Below are 13,469 nucleotides of genomic sequence, written 5' to 3'. Positions count from 1 at the left end.
AAAAAGGGGGCAGGGGGAGGGGGGGAGGCGGGAAGTGAGGGCAACGGCGCCGCGCGTGGGACAAAAAGGGCGGGAGGCGCGCGAGGCTTGGCCGCGCCCCCGGGGGGGGGGGGGGGGGTGTTGCGGGGAGGGCCTGGCGGGCACGTCAGAGCGCGGCGCGCGGGCTGTGCGGGCTGCAGGCGGGATGGCCCAGGTGCTGCTGCCGCTGCTGCTGCTGCCGGGACTGGCGGCAGGTATGGGGCTGAGGGACGGGACGGGGTCGCGGCGAAGGGGGTGGCAAAAGCGCCGGTGTTGCGGGGAACCGGGCGAGCTCGGGGTGGGGGCTCCTGCGCGGCCCCAGCCAGGGCTGTCGCCGTGTCTCTGCCGAGGACAGTCGCGACCTTGGGAGTCGTCTCCTCCCAGTCCGGCTGACGGCGGGTCTGCGTCCCCAGGGAGCCCTTTTGGAGCAGGAACGTGGGAATTCAGGTCCCAGTTGATTCACTGGGTAAGCTACGTGGGAGAGGGTCCCCACAAACCGGGGCAGCTCTTCTCATCTCTGTTTTCCCCTGGGCGGTCAGCTGTCCTTCCTGAAAAGCACCCCCAGACCCTCTTCTGTTCCTCGGCAGCTGCGAGGGAGGAATGAAGAAGCCGCCTGAGCCAGCGTGGCTGTAAGCGCGGGGTGCTGTGGTGCTGCCTGATCCTGGCTGGCAGCAGCACAGGTTTTACCCTTCGGGTCAGGGGCTGCAAGGAGCAAACCGGCTGTATCGGGGTGTCACCGCTGTTGCAGTGGGGGCTGATCAAGAAAGTGTGATGTTGTCCACACTGAAGAGCTTGTTCAGAGCTGCGTCCTTTGGATCAGCAAAGATTCTGGGCACTGTGGCTTGAAAAAGGCTTTATTGCTGTTTCTCTAGCGGACTGCTGCCTTCTGTCATGATTCAGAAGATGAAGGGGTATAGGTTCAGAGGTCTGTTTCTGGGAGAGTGTCTGTGTCCTAGATGGAGAATAGACTGCTCAAGTTGACAAGACTACTGATTTAATTGAGTTTAAGATTAGATCTTGGATTCACTTAGAAGCAACCCCCCTGTCTACCCTGCATTTATTCTCCTTAGAGACTATAAAATTATTTGATTTTTCCAGAGACTGGGATCAATGTTGGATCCCTGAAGGAGCCCTGGTGCCCCTGAAGCTGGTGTGAGTTACTCCTTTGTGTCTAGTAGGTCTCTGCCTTCAGCCCAGGCCTTGAAAAGGCTTTACAAGTTTACCTGATAGGAAAAAATTATCCTAGCTATTGGGCTGCTATTTTTGCAGCAGCTGTATCATCAAGCCCTGATAAGTAAGCACTTAATTACACACTTCATTCATTGATGATAACTCAGCTGTGTGAGTGGGTGTAAGTGTAGGCAGGTTTCTTACAGTAATTTTTTTTAATGGAAGCACTTCTAATTATCACACCCGAGATTGAAATGTAATGTTCTGGAATAAATCTGGTAGAAAGCCCAAAGCCAAGCCTTTTTACCTAGCTGACTTTTATTTTTATTTCCCCTCAAGGTGCAGTTCTGAGGCAATCCCAAGAGCCCAAAGAGCTGTGGGGATATGTGCAAGTTCGAAGTAAAGCCCACATGTTCTGGTGGCTCTACTATGCAAATAACCCAACTAAAGACTTCACAGAATTACCTCTCATCTTGTGGCTTCAGGTAAGGTTTGGTGAAAGACACTTAAATGATAATTCTTTCCATCTGTGCCTGGTTCAGTCTGAAGAGTATCTTGCAGTACTACAGAAATAGGGTTCAGAATTGTCCGATTCTAAATGATTCACCTGGTGAATGAGGTATTCAGGTTAGGAAGAAATAATGAAAATACCATTCTGCAACTGTGGGGTGTCCTCAACTGCTCATCTTCCATCAAGTTAAATTGCAGAAATAGAGGTGGTTCTTATCATTTATACAACAGTAGTGTTGTCCTGAAAATTCAGGTTCTTTACCTGGTGTGCAAAAAAAGCAATTAACACAGAGTCAAGATGCATGGATGCCCATGCGTGGGTGCTTGTCCCAAGACAGCACACCACAGTCCCCAAAACTAGGATCATTTATACTCACAATTTTTACATTTTCAATACACTGATACATACATGTTAATATTCTACTAAATGTTTGGTCATAATCATTTTGTTTAGCATGTAAAATAGCACACATGCCTAGTTTGCCCTCTCCACCTTCTTTTGAGTCTGGGGTGTAATCTCTCTTTGCCAGAATTACCTTTTACCTAGTTTCCTCCTAATTTGGCAGACATAGGCAGTTCATAGTCTCTTCTTCCCATTAACCCTACCTAGGCTTCTGCTTTTTGTCATGCATATACAACAGTGGATTGTTTCAAGGTTAATCATTTGTTTCTACCATTGTTCTAACAGCTAATCATTTGGTTACACTGTGTAATCCTGGTTACAAAACAAAACTTTGATTTCAATCTGCAGATTGTATGAGAAACATTATTTTGTCTTTTGCTAAATTTTTGCTCTTTTATCCTTTCACAGTAGTAGTGCTTTTTATGTCAGACACTACCAGTACATTGTAGCATCACAGCTCCTTTCCTGAAGAACTTACAGTCTAAACAATGTTCAGAGAGAGAGCGAGCAGATAAAATAATCAGAGATTTGGAATGGCAACAAGTAAGAGAGACTCTCATTGTTTAGAGATTGGTCCCATTCAATCACAGTTTGATAAAAGGCAGTGGTGTGTGTTCCACATTCACCTCCAGCAGTACATTTCAGAAATTAATATTGAATATAATCACTTGATGACTTGGTCTTTTTCTTTCTGGGTCATTTCTTCAGAGTGAAGGGCACAGGGCTGTACATGCTGATAAAACTAATCACTTGCAAACCTCTGTGTACAGCTAACTTTTTCAGTATTAAGGGAATAAGGGGAAGGGTTTTTAAACTGCACTCACATAGCATGCAACTCATTAGTTGCTTTCACAAGTGGGTGATTGCTTCTGTTTCAATTCTTGCTTTCAGAAATGGCATGTGTACACATAATGAAAGACGATGAGGAAGAGAGCCTGCTTTGCAAATTAACATGTGGAAAAGCCATTTTTAAAAATTTAAAACCTGTCATTTTACTTACTGGTTTGCTTTTCTTTTTCTCCTGTCTGTCATATCTACACCATGCTGCCTTTTAACTTATTTGTCATTTGGTATTTCCCCACAGGGAGGTCCAGGAGCTTCAGGCTGTGGATTTGGGAACTTTGAGGAGATTGGTCCATTAGACAAAGAAATGAAACCAAGAAATACAACCTGGGTATAGTAGAGAGTTCAGCTTCTGATTACTGATTGCAAATGTTTGTTGCTTGTGTAAGCAGGTGATTGCTATGAAAAAATGCACAGAACAGTTTTCATTTGAAGTTCAACAGAGCTACAATATTTCCTCTTAGAAAATATGGTTAATAAATTGGCTTATAGGACTAGTCTTGTTAAGAACTGAAGAATAGACCTATTGATTTGATGGAATATGTCTGGGCTTCTATGAATTTGAATTGCAGATGTCTGGGAAACTGAGAGCAGGGAAATTCTAGAAGGACGTTATTTCAGATCATAGCTTCATTGCGTACAGTAGTAGAGGTTTTTCTGGATGGCTGGTAACGTATAACCAATGGCTTGTAACTAGAAGTCCAGTGTGGCCTTCAAGGGAAAGCAAATTACAGCTGCGTATGAAGGATGGAAGTTTATTCAATTGTATTTGTGCTCTGAGCTACCAATAGCCTAACTACTCTGGAGTTCCCTGGATTGTATGGGTGATCTGCCCTTGGATCACTGGGATTTTTTGGGTGCCTTTCTTGTTGCCGACTGAGCAAATTGGAAGACCTTAGGTTGTACCTCTTTATTTTTGAGCCTTACTGCTTTGAGCTGTGCTAGCTGTCTCAGTGCTGATCTACTGATTTTATTTGTACACTTGTAACTATACAACTATAGGAATTTCACAAAAGCCCAGCAACCCAAAAGAAATACTCTCTTATTTTACCTTCTGACAGACAAGTCTCACCTGTACCTTTCTCTCTTTTGGGCTTGCACCTAATTTTTCTGCAAATTCTTTCAGGGCCAGAGATTTGGTGGCTCAGATAATAATTGGTGCCATCAGAACTAAGGTCTTTGCTGGTGCTGAACTGAGGTTTCATACAATCCTTCTTTCTGCTTGTACAGTTGCAGGCAGCCAGTATCTTGTTTGTGGATAATCCTGTGGGCACTGGATTCAGTTATGTGGATGACTGTAGCTTGTTTGCCAAAAACCTTACTGCAGTAGTTGCTGATATGATGGTTTTTCTTGGAGAATTCTTCACATGTAGAACAGAATTCCAGGTAAGTGAATTGAATTGTTGGTTAGAATGATATTTTTCTTTGCTTTTAAACGGATCTCAAAAATAATTAGCAAACAGACTTCCAGATGGGCAGTGTTTACTACTAGGTAGCATGCATTTGGTGGGTGTCAATGCAGATATAACCACTGCCTCTTATTTCCCACAATTTGGAATTTGTATCTTGAATTTGGTGCTGATTAGATAAACAATAACCCATCCCATTGCTTATCATGTGATCCAAGAAACATATAGGACCACGGCTGTTTCTAGCTCCAAAATACTGAAGCACCTGCTTCAAAACTTCCCCCAGTAATTATGCCAGGTTGTTACAGAAATCTTATCTGCAGCTTAGAATCAGAAAAATATCCAGTGTTTGACAGCAAGAGGTGAACAGCCAGTGCCTGGGTTCTGTGGGATGTGGGAGATGGTTGGAGGTATCTTCTGCCCTCTGCCCAACAGATTCATTGTGGGGCTTCTCTTTCCCCAGACCATCCCATTCTACATATTTTCTGAATCTTACGGAGGTAAAATGGCTGCTGGCATTGCTTTAGAGCTGCATGAAGTAAGTAGTTGGAGGATGTAGTTCATTTTTTACTTGGTGTTCTACAAATACTTATATTTCCTGGAATACACTGTCCCTATTAACAAATTCAAACTGCTCCTTATTTTTCTCACTTAAAGAAAACTGGTTCTAGAGTCATGAATATCTAACTAAAAGTTGTTTGTTTTTGTTCTTCCTCTTACTCACCAAGGCTGTTCAAAAAGGGACCGTAAAGTCCAATTTTATGGGGACTGTTCTTGGAGACTCATGGATTTCTCCTTTGGGTACGTTTAAAACCCTCAGACTGTGGGCGGTTTGTTGTTATTTTGTTTTGTTGTTTTTGTCATTCCGTAGGTACTTAGAAACAAAAATGCCAGCCCTGCCTTAAGTGAAATAAATCTCTAGTAAGTCTGGTAAATCAAAAAGAAATACTTTAACATTGCAAGCTGTGATTGAAAAATCTATCTTTAGAATGTACCTAGATTATGAAAAGTCAGAGAAGAGCAGACTTGCATTTGAAGTGGAGTGGTGGTGAAATGTCCTTATACATCTCTCTAGCCTCTGAGGTGTTTTGGTAAGAGTACTGCACTTAAAATTGTGGTTCACAAGGTTGCAACTGAGGTTTTCTTTCTTTCACAAGAAGACCTTGTGCTGAGGAACTGATGTGCTCACAGACCTGGAAGAGATAGGGTGTGTATCTGGTAGAGGACAAAAAGCAAATTAAAGGACTCTTGGTCCTTCAATGAGATTTGCAAGGGCAGGCTTCCCAGATTCTCTGCAGCATGGGACAGTATCGAGAAAACTTCTGTCTGTCTCCTGTCAGCTGATCCTTGAGACCTTAAAACAATTTTGTTATAAACCAGATTTGGTTTATAACTAGATTTTTTTTCCCCTTGTAACTTTTCTAAACAGATCAGTTTAGACAATGCCCATTCACTTGTCAGATCTCCCCCATGTTCTAGCACTGTGCTGCAGTGATGGAGTGAGAACATTTTGGTAAGAACATGTCTGTTGCTTTAAATACATTTCACTGTTTATGGTGTTAATGACGCTGCATAATTTTTATTGGTTCTCAGGATTTATAAAGAGCCTGCTCTGTGGTATATAACCTTTGGGCTAAACTGAGCTGACAGTACCTTTTTACTGATTAACTAATCTCCATATATTTTTGTCACAGTCATTCTTGCTACAATAAAGGAAAAGTAAAGGAAATCATATTTTAAAACTTAGATGTTTGAAATATGTTCTATTTCTTTAGACTCTGTGCTGTCTTGGGGGCCCTACCTTTACAGCACTGTAAGTACCTTCTTAAATTCTTAGTCTTCACATGATTACTTGTACTGCCATACAGTATAAATGGATGTTGATTTTTAAGGTTCGCTCTTAGTCAGAATAAACCCTTGATTGCGTGGAGACTGTTAGTGATAAATAATGTGAAATTATAATTAAAACTATCCTCCTTTTGTGTTTTGTCTTCCAGTCTCTCCTTGATGATAATGGTCTGGCAGAGGTGACTGCTGTTGCCAAAGAAATAATGGATGCAATAAATAAAAATCAGTATGGGCTGGCTACAGAGCTCTGGGGCAAGGCTGAAAGTGTCATTGAAGAGGTGAGATCTTCTTTGACCAGCATTATTAACTGGTGCCTGGGGCGGCACACAATTTCAGGTTATCCTTTCTGTGAGCACTGGGTTGGCATGAATTTTCCAAGTGCCTGCCCAGTCATTTTTGCCAGTATTTATACCAGTGCTGATGTAAAAGAGCTCTTCGTTTGCTGTGCACTACTGTGTGACTGTAAGAGGCAGTGGGTAGGGTGACCCACACGGGCTTGCAGTATTGTATCAAGGTTTCAACCTGGCACATCACTTAAATAGATGCTTAATCTTCAGCATGCAACTAGTCCCACTGAGTTCTATAGAATCCTGAATGAACTATGTCTCCTTGAAAGCTTTGCTCTGAATATTGAAAACTACATCCATCAAGACACAAACTTCAAGTTAAGCATAGATCTCTATATTTAAAGAACTATAGCAGATAAACAGGATGGAAAGGAACCTCAAGTTATATGTCCTGTTACTGTGGGTTACTGCATCATGTTACTTAGAAAGTTCCAGCTTAAAAGATAGGTAAAATTTTGTTCTTGGCCTTCCTGTTGAAGGGTTGCTCCAAAATCTCTTGTGTTTTTCTTTTAGTACAAGTAAGCGTCTGGCTTCCTCAAATGGAAAGTCTAATCTGGAGCTGTTTCCTTTCCTCACTCTTTTTTTTGTTTGGTTTGTTTTGTTTCGTAACTGACAGTGCCTTGCACATAGTTGGTTTCACTTCTTACTGTTTGGAAGGAACTTGTGGTTCCCATTTTGGCTTTCTCTTCAAGTCTGCTTGTCTTCTCCCAGTTGTGATATTTCTGTCAGGGTGCAGGCACTTCAGTTCTTCTAGGGTTGCTGTTGTGAGCTAATTTCTGACCTGTGCATCAAGACTTTTAAAATTCAGCAATTGAGTAAAGCAGGGCTTCAGGAATCTGGAGTAACTTCTCTAATGGCAACACTGATCACACTTGTGCTTTGGATGCGGGCAGTCTGCTGTGTGCATCAGAGCTGCCATTCTACAATTCTAGGACATGTCCAGATGTCAGCAGGGGTGACTGATACCTATCATCGCGTTCTTGAGGAAGCATTTTAGATTTTGAAGGTTGGGAGAATGTTGAGCAAGAGGCAGCATTAGGCTAGACTAGATCTAGCAGAAGAGACCATCTGAAAGCAACATCTGGCATTGCAGCTCTATGAGTAATGAGTATCTGAAGTCATCTGCATGCTGTAAGGCTTCCTGTAGCTTCACATCCATTTCAGAGAAGTAAATAGCATCTCTGGCACAACCCATGTGTGAACAACAGACTTGAGAAATGTCTTCCCACTTCTCAAAGCAAACATAGAACTGAAGTTTCTCCTTAAGTGTCTCCCTGACATGTAGGTAAAGTGTTAGGTTATGGTGTACTTTATTTAGGATTTACTTACCTTTTTTTTTCAGAAGAGATTCTGTTCCTCATATCTGAGAAACGTTTTGTTACAGTGTTACTGAAACTATCTTGTGTTTTCAGAACACAGATAATGTGAACTTTTATAACATCATGACTAAGGAGGTTCCAGAAATGAAATCGAATGAACAAGAAAATCTCCATCTCAGTAAGTTGTATTTAAGTACTTGAGTTTCTGAGGCCTTATGTTTGCATTTGCGTACCTTCAACTCTGATAGTGGGAACAGCCTCGATTTAGCATATCCTTAAAGTGGGTTCTTCAGATCCAAAGGATATTGGTATTCTCCTGAGCAGAACTTGTTTGCTCTTGCATAAATAGGAATGTGGAACAGCCCTTCCATAGATTACACCTCCACCTATACATCCTGCACAAATTACACCAAGGAAGTTGTTGGTTTAATTATGACATAGTTTTATGACCTTTAAGTTACTTCCTCTTAATGTCTTTAATTTCTGTCTTCAAGCTAGGACACAATAATGTCTCATCAATATAAATAGTCTGATTAGACTCTTTTGCTCCGTCATGTTTATGCATGAAAAACACATGTGTAGAGTTTCTTTCAAGCTCTTTATCTCTTTCTGTTGGCTTCAGCAGGGAAGGTGAATGGCAGTTAACTCCCAAAAGTAAAGCATTGCAGCTCAAAAAGTACTGGTCTGCTGAGAGGAAGAAATTATGTCTGTACTGAGTGGCTAAAGCAGAAGCTGGTCCTCTGAAAAAATACTAGATTAGCCAGAAGTAGAAATGGATGTTTGGGTTCTTCCTGGATCATCCCCTGACCTAAATAAGGGTTAACTTCTGTGGTTTCTAGTAAAAGTAAGCAAATCTCTCTGGTGTTGCATTTTCATTAGAAAAGAGTTTGTTGGCCATGACTGTAGCACTGAAAATTAATATCTATGCAGGATGACTGTCTTAAATGTGCCACTAATCAAAGCGTGTTCTCTCTTTTTCAGTAGGACTTTACCAGCGCCATGTCAAAAGTATGCATAAGAACAGCCTAAATGAATTGATGAATGGACCCATCAGAAAGAAGCTAAAAATTATTCCTGACTGTGTGAAATGGGGAGGTACTCTCCTGTCTGTTAGTGTGGATCTAATTATTGCTGTTTACAGTATTGCAGTCTGTAGGAAGATACTTTACTGTAGTAAGCAGTTGCACTAAATTTTCATTATCTTTGGGCCTAAGAAGAAGACTTCTTCTCAGAAATTAACATGTAATGGGGCAGGCCTGTGGGAGCAGATGTGGTTCTAGTTTTGTTGCTTGTATCTATCTTTAGACAAGCAGCTAAAAATACAGGAGGAGGAAGAATATCCTCTGTATCTCAGCAGCTGGTTTCTGTCTTTCATGTATTATTGCTGAAATTCCTGCCAGTTTTTCTCTGCCAGAAATCTGGTCTCGTGTAATGCTGCATGGTGTGGAGGGGAGGGCACAAAACAGAAAGGAAGGCTTAAAGGACTGATGCCAGCACCCTGTATGTGTGTAACAGGAGCCAGAAGCTACATTGTTTTGTGTGATCTCCAGTGGGAGCGTGGCTGCTTTCTGGTTCTCTGTAGTTTCTCAGACTGATAAATCACTGGCTGCCACTTTGGGCTAGGACTGGTTTTTATGCAGCTGTGAACTGCATTTTAGCACCCTTAGCCAGTGTCTTCTGTTCCATCTTGGGGATGACATTCTTCATCAGTTAAAATTTATCTTCTTTCTGGTTCCAACCAGGTCAGGCCAGAAATGTCTTTGAGAACATGGCTGAGGACTTCATGAAACCTGTCATTGACATTGTTGATCAGCTTTTGGCAGCCAACATCAATGTTACAGTCTATAATGGGCAGCTGGATCTCATTGTTGACACCATGGGTAAGGGACTTCTTGACTGGGGTTGGGAATGTAACACGTGACAAGTAGAACATGAAGTTGCCAGTAATATTGGTACCTTGATCTCTTCAGTATTCTGTGCAAACCTCCTATCTAACTGGCAATGCTTAAATACTGCAGTCATAAATGAGCAGCTCTTAGAATGTTTGTTTACATCCTTCTGACAGAGGCAGTTCCTTTACCTCCATTATACGGTTGGGAAATGGATCTGTAACATCAATAATTGCTTGTTTCAGTGAAGCCCATAAATAAGTAGGCAGCTAATAATTCATATAATTCTTCTGGATAGACACATATTTATGTATGTATGTACACTCATTCATAAATGAAGAATGAGGATAGATGAATAAATATATGGAGATTATCCTCTCTTCTCCTGGTGTGCCTTGAAGATCCTGTTCTCTGGGGCAAAGGCTGTATCTTGCTACAGATCTGTGCACAACGCAGGTCAGCCTTCACTGAGTGGCCTGTATCAGAGAGCATGGTGCCAGGTGAGATGGAACAAGGGTGTTGGTAATTACCCAGGGAGGGTGCAGTTGCAGAGTGATCACACTGCTGCTCAGTGACATGTAGGCTCCTGCATGGCTTGGCCACTGTGGGGCTTTATTTGTCCCTTACTGCTTGCAAGATGCAGGCTTGATCAAGTAGCATTTTGGGAGTCAGGCCAAGTGTTGCTGAAATGCCTCATGCTGCAAGACTGCTGTGCTTTCTTCCATTCACCTTTTCTTGTTGATTTAAATAATCTGCAGTCCCAGACTGGGGAAACATCTTCCTGTGTTGTGAAAGGCTTTATCCTTTGTCTGTCTCTGCCCACTTTGATATTCTGGTGACCTGCATGAACAGTATAGCAATCAATAAATCAGGAAACAGAGTATTTGGGCTGTCAAAACAGATTAGCAGTTAGTGGTGCTCCAGTTTATCACATTTTGAGCTAAAATTGAGCTGCAGTTAACATATAAATTCTTCCAGTAGTTCAGAGGCAGGCTAAAGCTTTGTCCCCCTTGGTGTCCTGGAATTGGTCTTTTTTGCTGTCCTGACCTCCGCCTTCTCTAGCAGGCACCTGAAAACAGAAAATTTTTCCAGGCTCTTCTTGATGAGTGACTAACAAACAGAGAAGCAGTGTCCCTTCTGATTTCCCAGAGGGGTACTTTGTGGCTGATCCTTTTCCGTGGCAGGACATTCAAGGTGCTTGAGGAGTAAAGCAAAATATGTCAGAATTGCTAGGGTTGCAACTTGGGCAATCATAAATCCATTTCACATACATCTTCACTGCTTGCTTTTTCCCTTCTCCCTCCATTAGTTTGTTTCAGCTCATCCTGAAAGCAGCCTTGATCATTTTCTTAGGCATAGCAAAATTGGTTTTAGAATCTGAGCACACAGAGACTTTCTTCTAACTGCTATGTTGGTATCTACTACGGTGGGCATCCAGCTTAACTGGGACTCCCAAGTTGCTGGGTCAGTATCAGTAATCAAGCATATTGTATCTCTAACAGGCCAGGAGGCATGGATCCGGAAATTGAAATGGCCTAATTTGGACCAGTTCAGCCAGCAAAGGTGGAAGGCTCTCTACGTGTCTCCAGAATCCACTGAGACAGCTGCTTTCCACAAAGCCTATGAGAACTTGGCTTTCTTCTGGATTCTTAAGGCTGGGCACATGGTAAATACGTACTTCTCGGGGTGGGATGCACCATTATCAGCAAGAAGACTGAAGATGCATATATGCTTGCTGTCTGCTTCCTTATAAAAGCTGCTTACCATGTGCTCTTATCTCTGTACTAGGTACCATCTGATCAAGGAGAGATGGCACTGAAAATGGTCAGGATGGTGACCCAACAGCAGCACTAGGGAAGGGGAGGCCAGCTGGTATGGCTTCCTGCCGAATGTGAGTCCAGAATAATAAGCCACAGGAGGAACAATGGCTATTTGGACATACAGCCTCTCTGATCTTGCTGATACTGTGTACAAGCACACAGAAAGGCATTTTTTTCCTTGAATGAGTTGTTGCTTTGGAATTTGTAAGATGTGATTTGCTGCCTTAACACTGTTCATAATGACTCTTCCAGAGGGAAGTCCACTGTCAGAAACAACTAGCTCTGAGCATTTGCCTTTGACTTGGAAGGATTTTGTGCTGTTTTTAAAGCCCCTCCCTGAATGCTGTCTTGTCTGTTCACATTCCAAGACTAAACCTGATTTGAGTCCCACTAGATTTGTTGTTTGTTCCTCTCTGAGAGCTAACCTGTTTCATGAGACTCTGGAATGTTCCTTCCTTTGTCCTCAGTCCTCTGCTTCAGTCACCTGGCTGGATTACAAACTGAAGATGTGAAGATGCCAGGATAGGGGACCTGCCTTAGAGGAATTACAATCCATCTCAGTTTGCTGAGGTGCCCAAGTTAGGATCCAAGATTCTTCAGGCTTCCTGTGCTATGGAGAGAGAAAAACACACCCCCCAGAGGAGGCTTTGACCTTTTTCATCTGACCATTTGTTTCTTGTTTTCATTCTCTTTAATGATCATTACTTAAACTTTGCCTTTAGCCTTAACACCTAAAGCACATCCAGCAGGAATTCCTGCTTTTCTATAGGCTGAAGCAGGAGCCCTATTAATATCCTACTCTCATACTGAAGAGAGTCCTAATGGACAAAAAGAAGCCTCTTAAAACCATGTGAGCTTAGCCTGGAGAGTGGAAAGGAGAGCACTATTTCAGCAATAATAGCATAATTCTGAAAGATAACAGCAGTGTTTAAAAGGAGGATATACAATCTAGAACCAGTATCTTGATCCATACTTTTCTAGAGCTTTTTTTAAGTCTCACAGAGACCTATTATTTTGAAGCTTTTTTTTTTTTTTTTTTTTTTAAATATATAATATGCAGTCAAGGGTAGACTTGGTCAGACATCATTTGACTTCTGCTATGGAGCACAAAGTGACTGTAGTTTATTGGTGTCTGATAGGAGGTGCCACAGCTTGTTCCAGCTGTCAGAATCCTAAATAGCAACTCCTCAATTACTCCAGTAGCTGAAACTCATGAAATGTCTGATAGTGTTGGGTTACCAAGGACTGAAGCATAATGCTGTATAAACACATGCAATCACCCAGCAGCTGGAGTATTGGCACCTAATAATTGCTTTCCTTCTTCATGTTCTCTGCTTGAACTGTATTCTTGAGAACTTTAGCGATGCAAATCCAGATTATTTTTTTAAAGTATGTTTTTCAATAAACGCAGTAGGTCTAATTCATCTCTCTTCAGCATCTCATGTGATTTTTCAAGCAGTGAAATCAATCTTTTCTGTTTTGGCTTTTCAGTGTAAAGCCCCTGCCAATGAGAGCAGATGCAGTCACACTTGACAGGGAAGGGTACAGGTCTGTGCTCCCCCCATGACTGCACAACATGATGAGGAGCATGTGCACCGGGGACTGCAGGTCTCCCTGTCCCTTCCACAAAATGCACTGCTTCAGAGCATGAAGGGCAACCCAGCAATTGTTTCTACTCTTGCTTGTTGAGCATTAGATGAAGAATAAGAGGAGGGTCTTAGAGGTGTGTAAATCTGCATAGCTGCGTTCTTGGAATATTTTAAAACAACTCTCCAAGCAAGTAACTCTGTCTGAGCCTGGGTAGTTTGAGTTGGCTGGTAGTTCTGAATCCTGTTACATACAATACTTGGCATTATGCCTAAACAACTAATACTATAGGGCTTGATAGAGGGA

At 42.2% G+C, this 13,469-nt stretch overlaps 1 protein-coding gene across 2 annotated transcripts; it reads left to right on the top strand.

The window, feature by feature from the left end:
- Positions 1-130: 130 nt before the first annotated feature.
- On the top strand, positions 131-13,006 carry SCPEP1 (serine carboxypeptidase 1). Of its 2 annotated transcripts, none has more exons than XM_042802756.1 (13): positions 131-233; positions 1,528-1,673; positions 3,186-3,275; positions 4,175-4,330; positions 4,817-4,891; positions 5,082-5,154; positions 6,129-6,166; positions 6,351-6,479; positions 7,961-8,045; positions 8,852-8,962; positions 9,610-9,747; positions 11,259-11,422; positions 11,545-13,006. In XM_042802756.1, exons 1-13 carry the CDS (start codon positions 185-187, stop codon positions 11,608-11,610), a joined length of 1,320 nt encoding a protein of 439 aa, XP_042658690.1. In that variant the 5' UTR covers positions 131-184; the 3' UTR covers positions 11,611-13,006. The 2 variants fall into 2 exon arrangements, with proteins under 2 accessions (XP_042658690.1, XP_032858084.2); XM_033002193.2 differs by having other exon boundaries at positions 8,849-8,962.
- Positions 13,007-13,469: the final 463 nt, after the last annotated feature.

Source organism: Tyto alba, unplaced genomic scaffold (genome assembly GCF_018691265.1).
Source record: "Tyto alba isolate M040663 unplaced genomic scaffold, T.alba_DEE_v4.0 Super-Scaffold_39, whole genome shotgun sequence".
NCBI lineage: Eukaryota > Metazoa > Chordata > Aves > Strigiformes > Tytonidae > Tyto > Tyto alba.
Note: the sequence above shows the minus strand (reverse complement) of the source record. Positions and strands in the feature narration are given on the sequence as shown.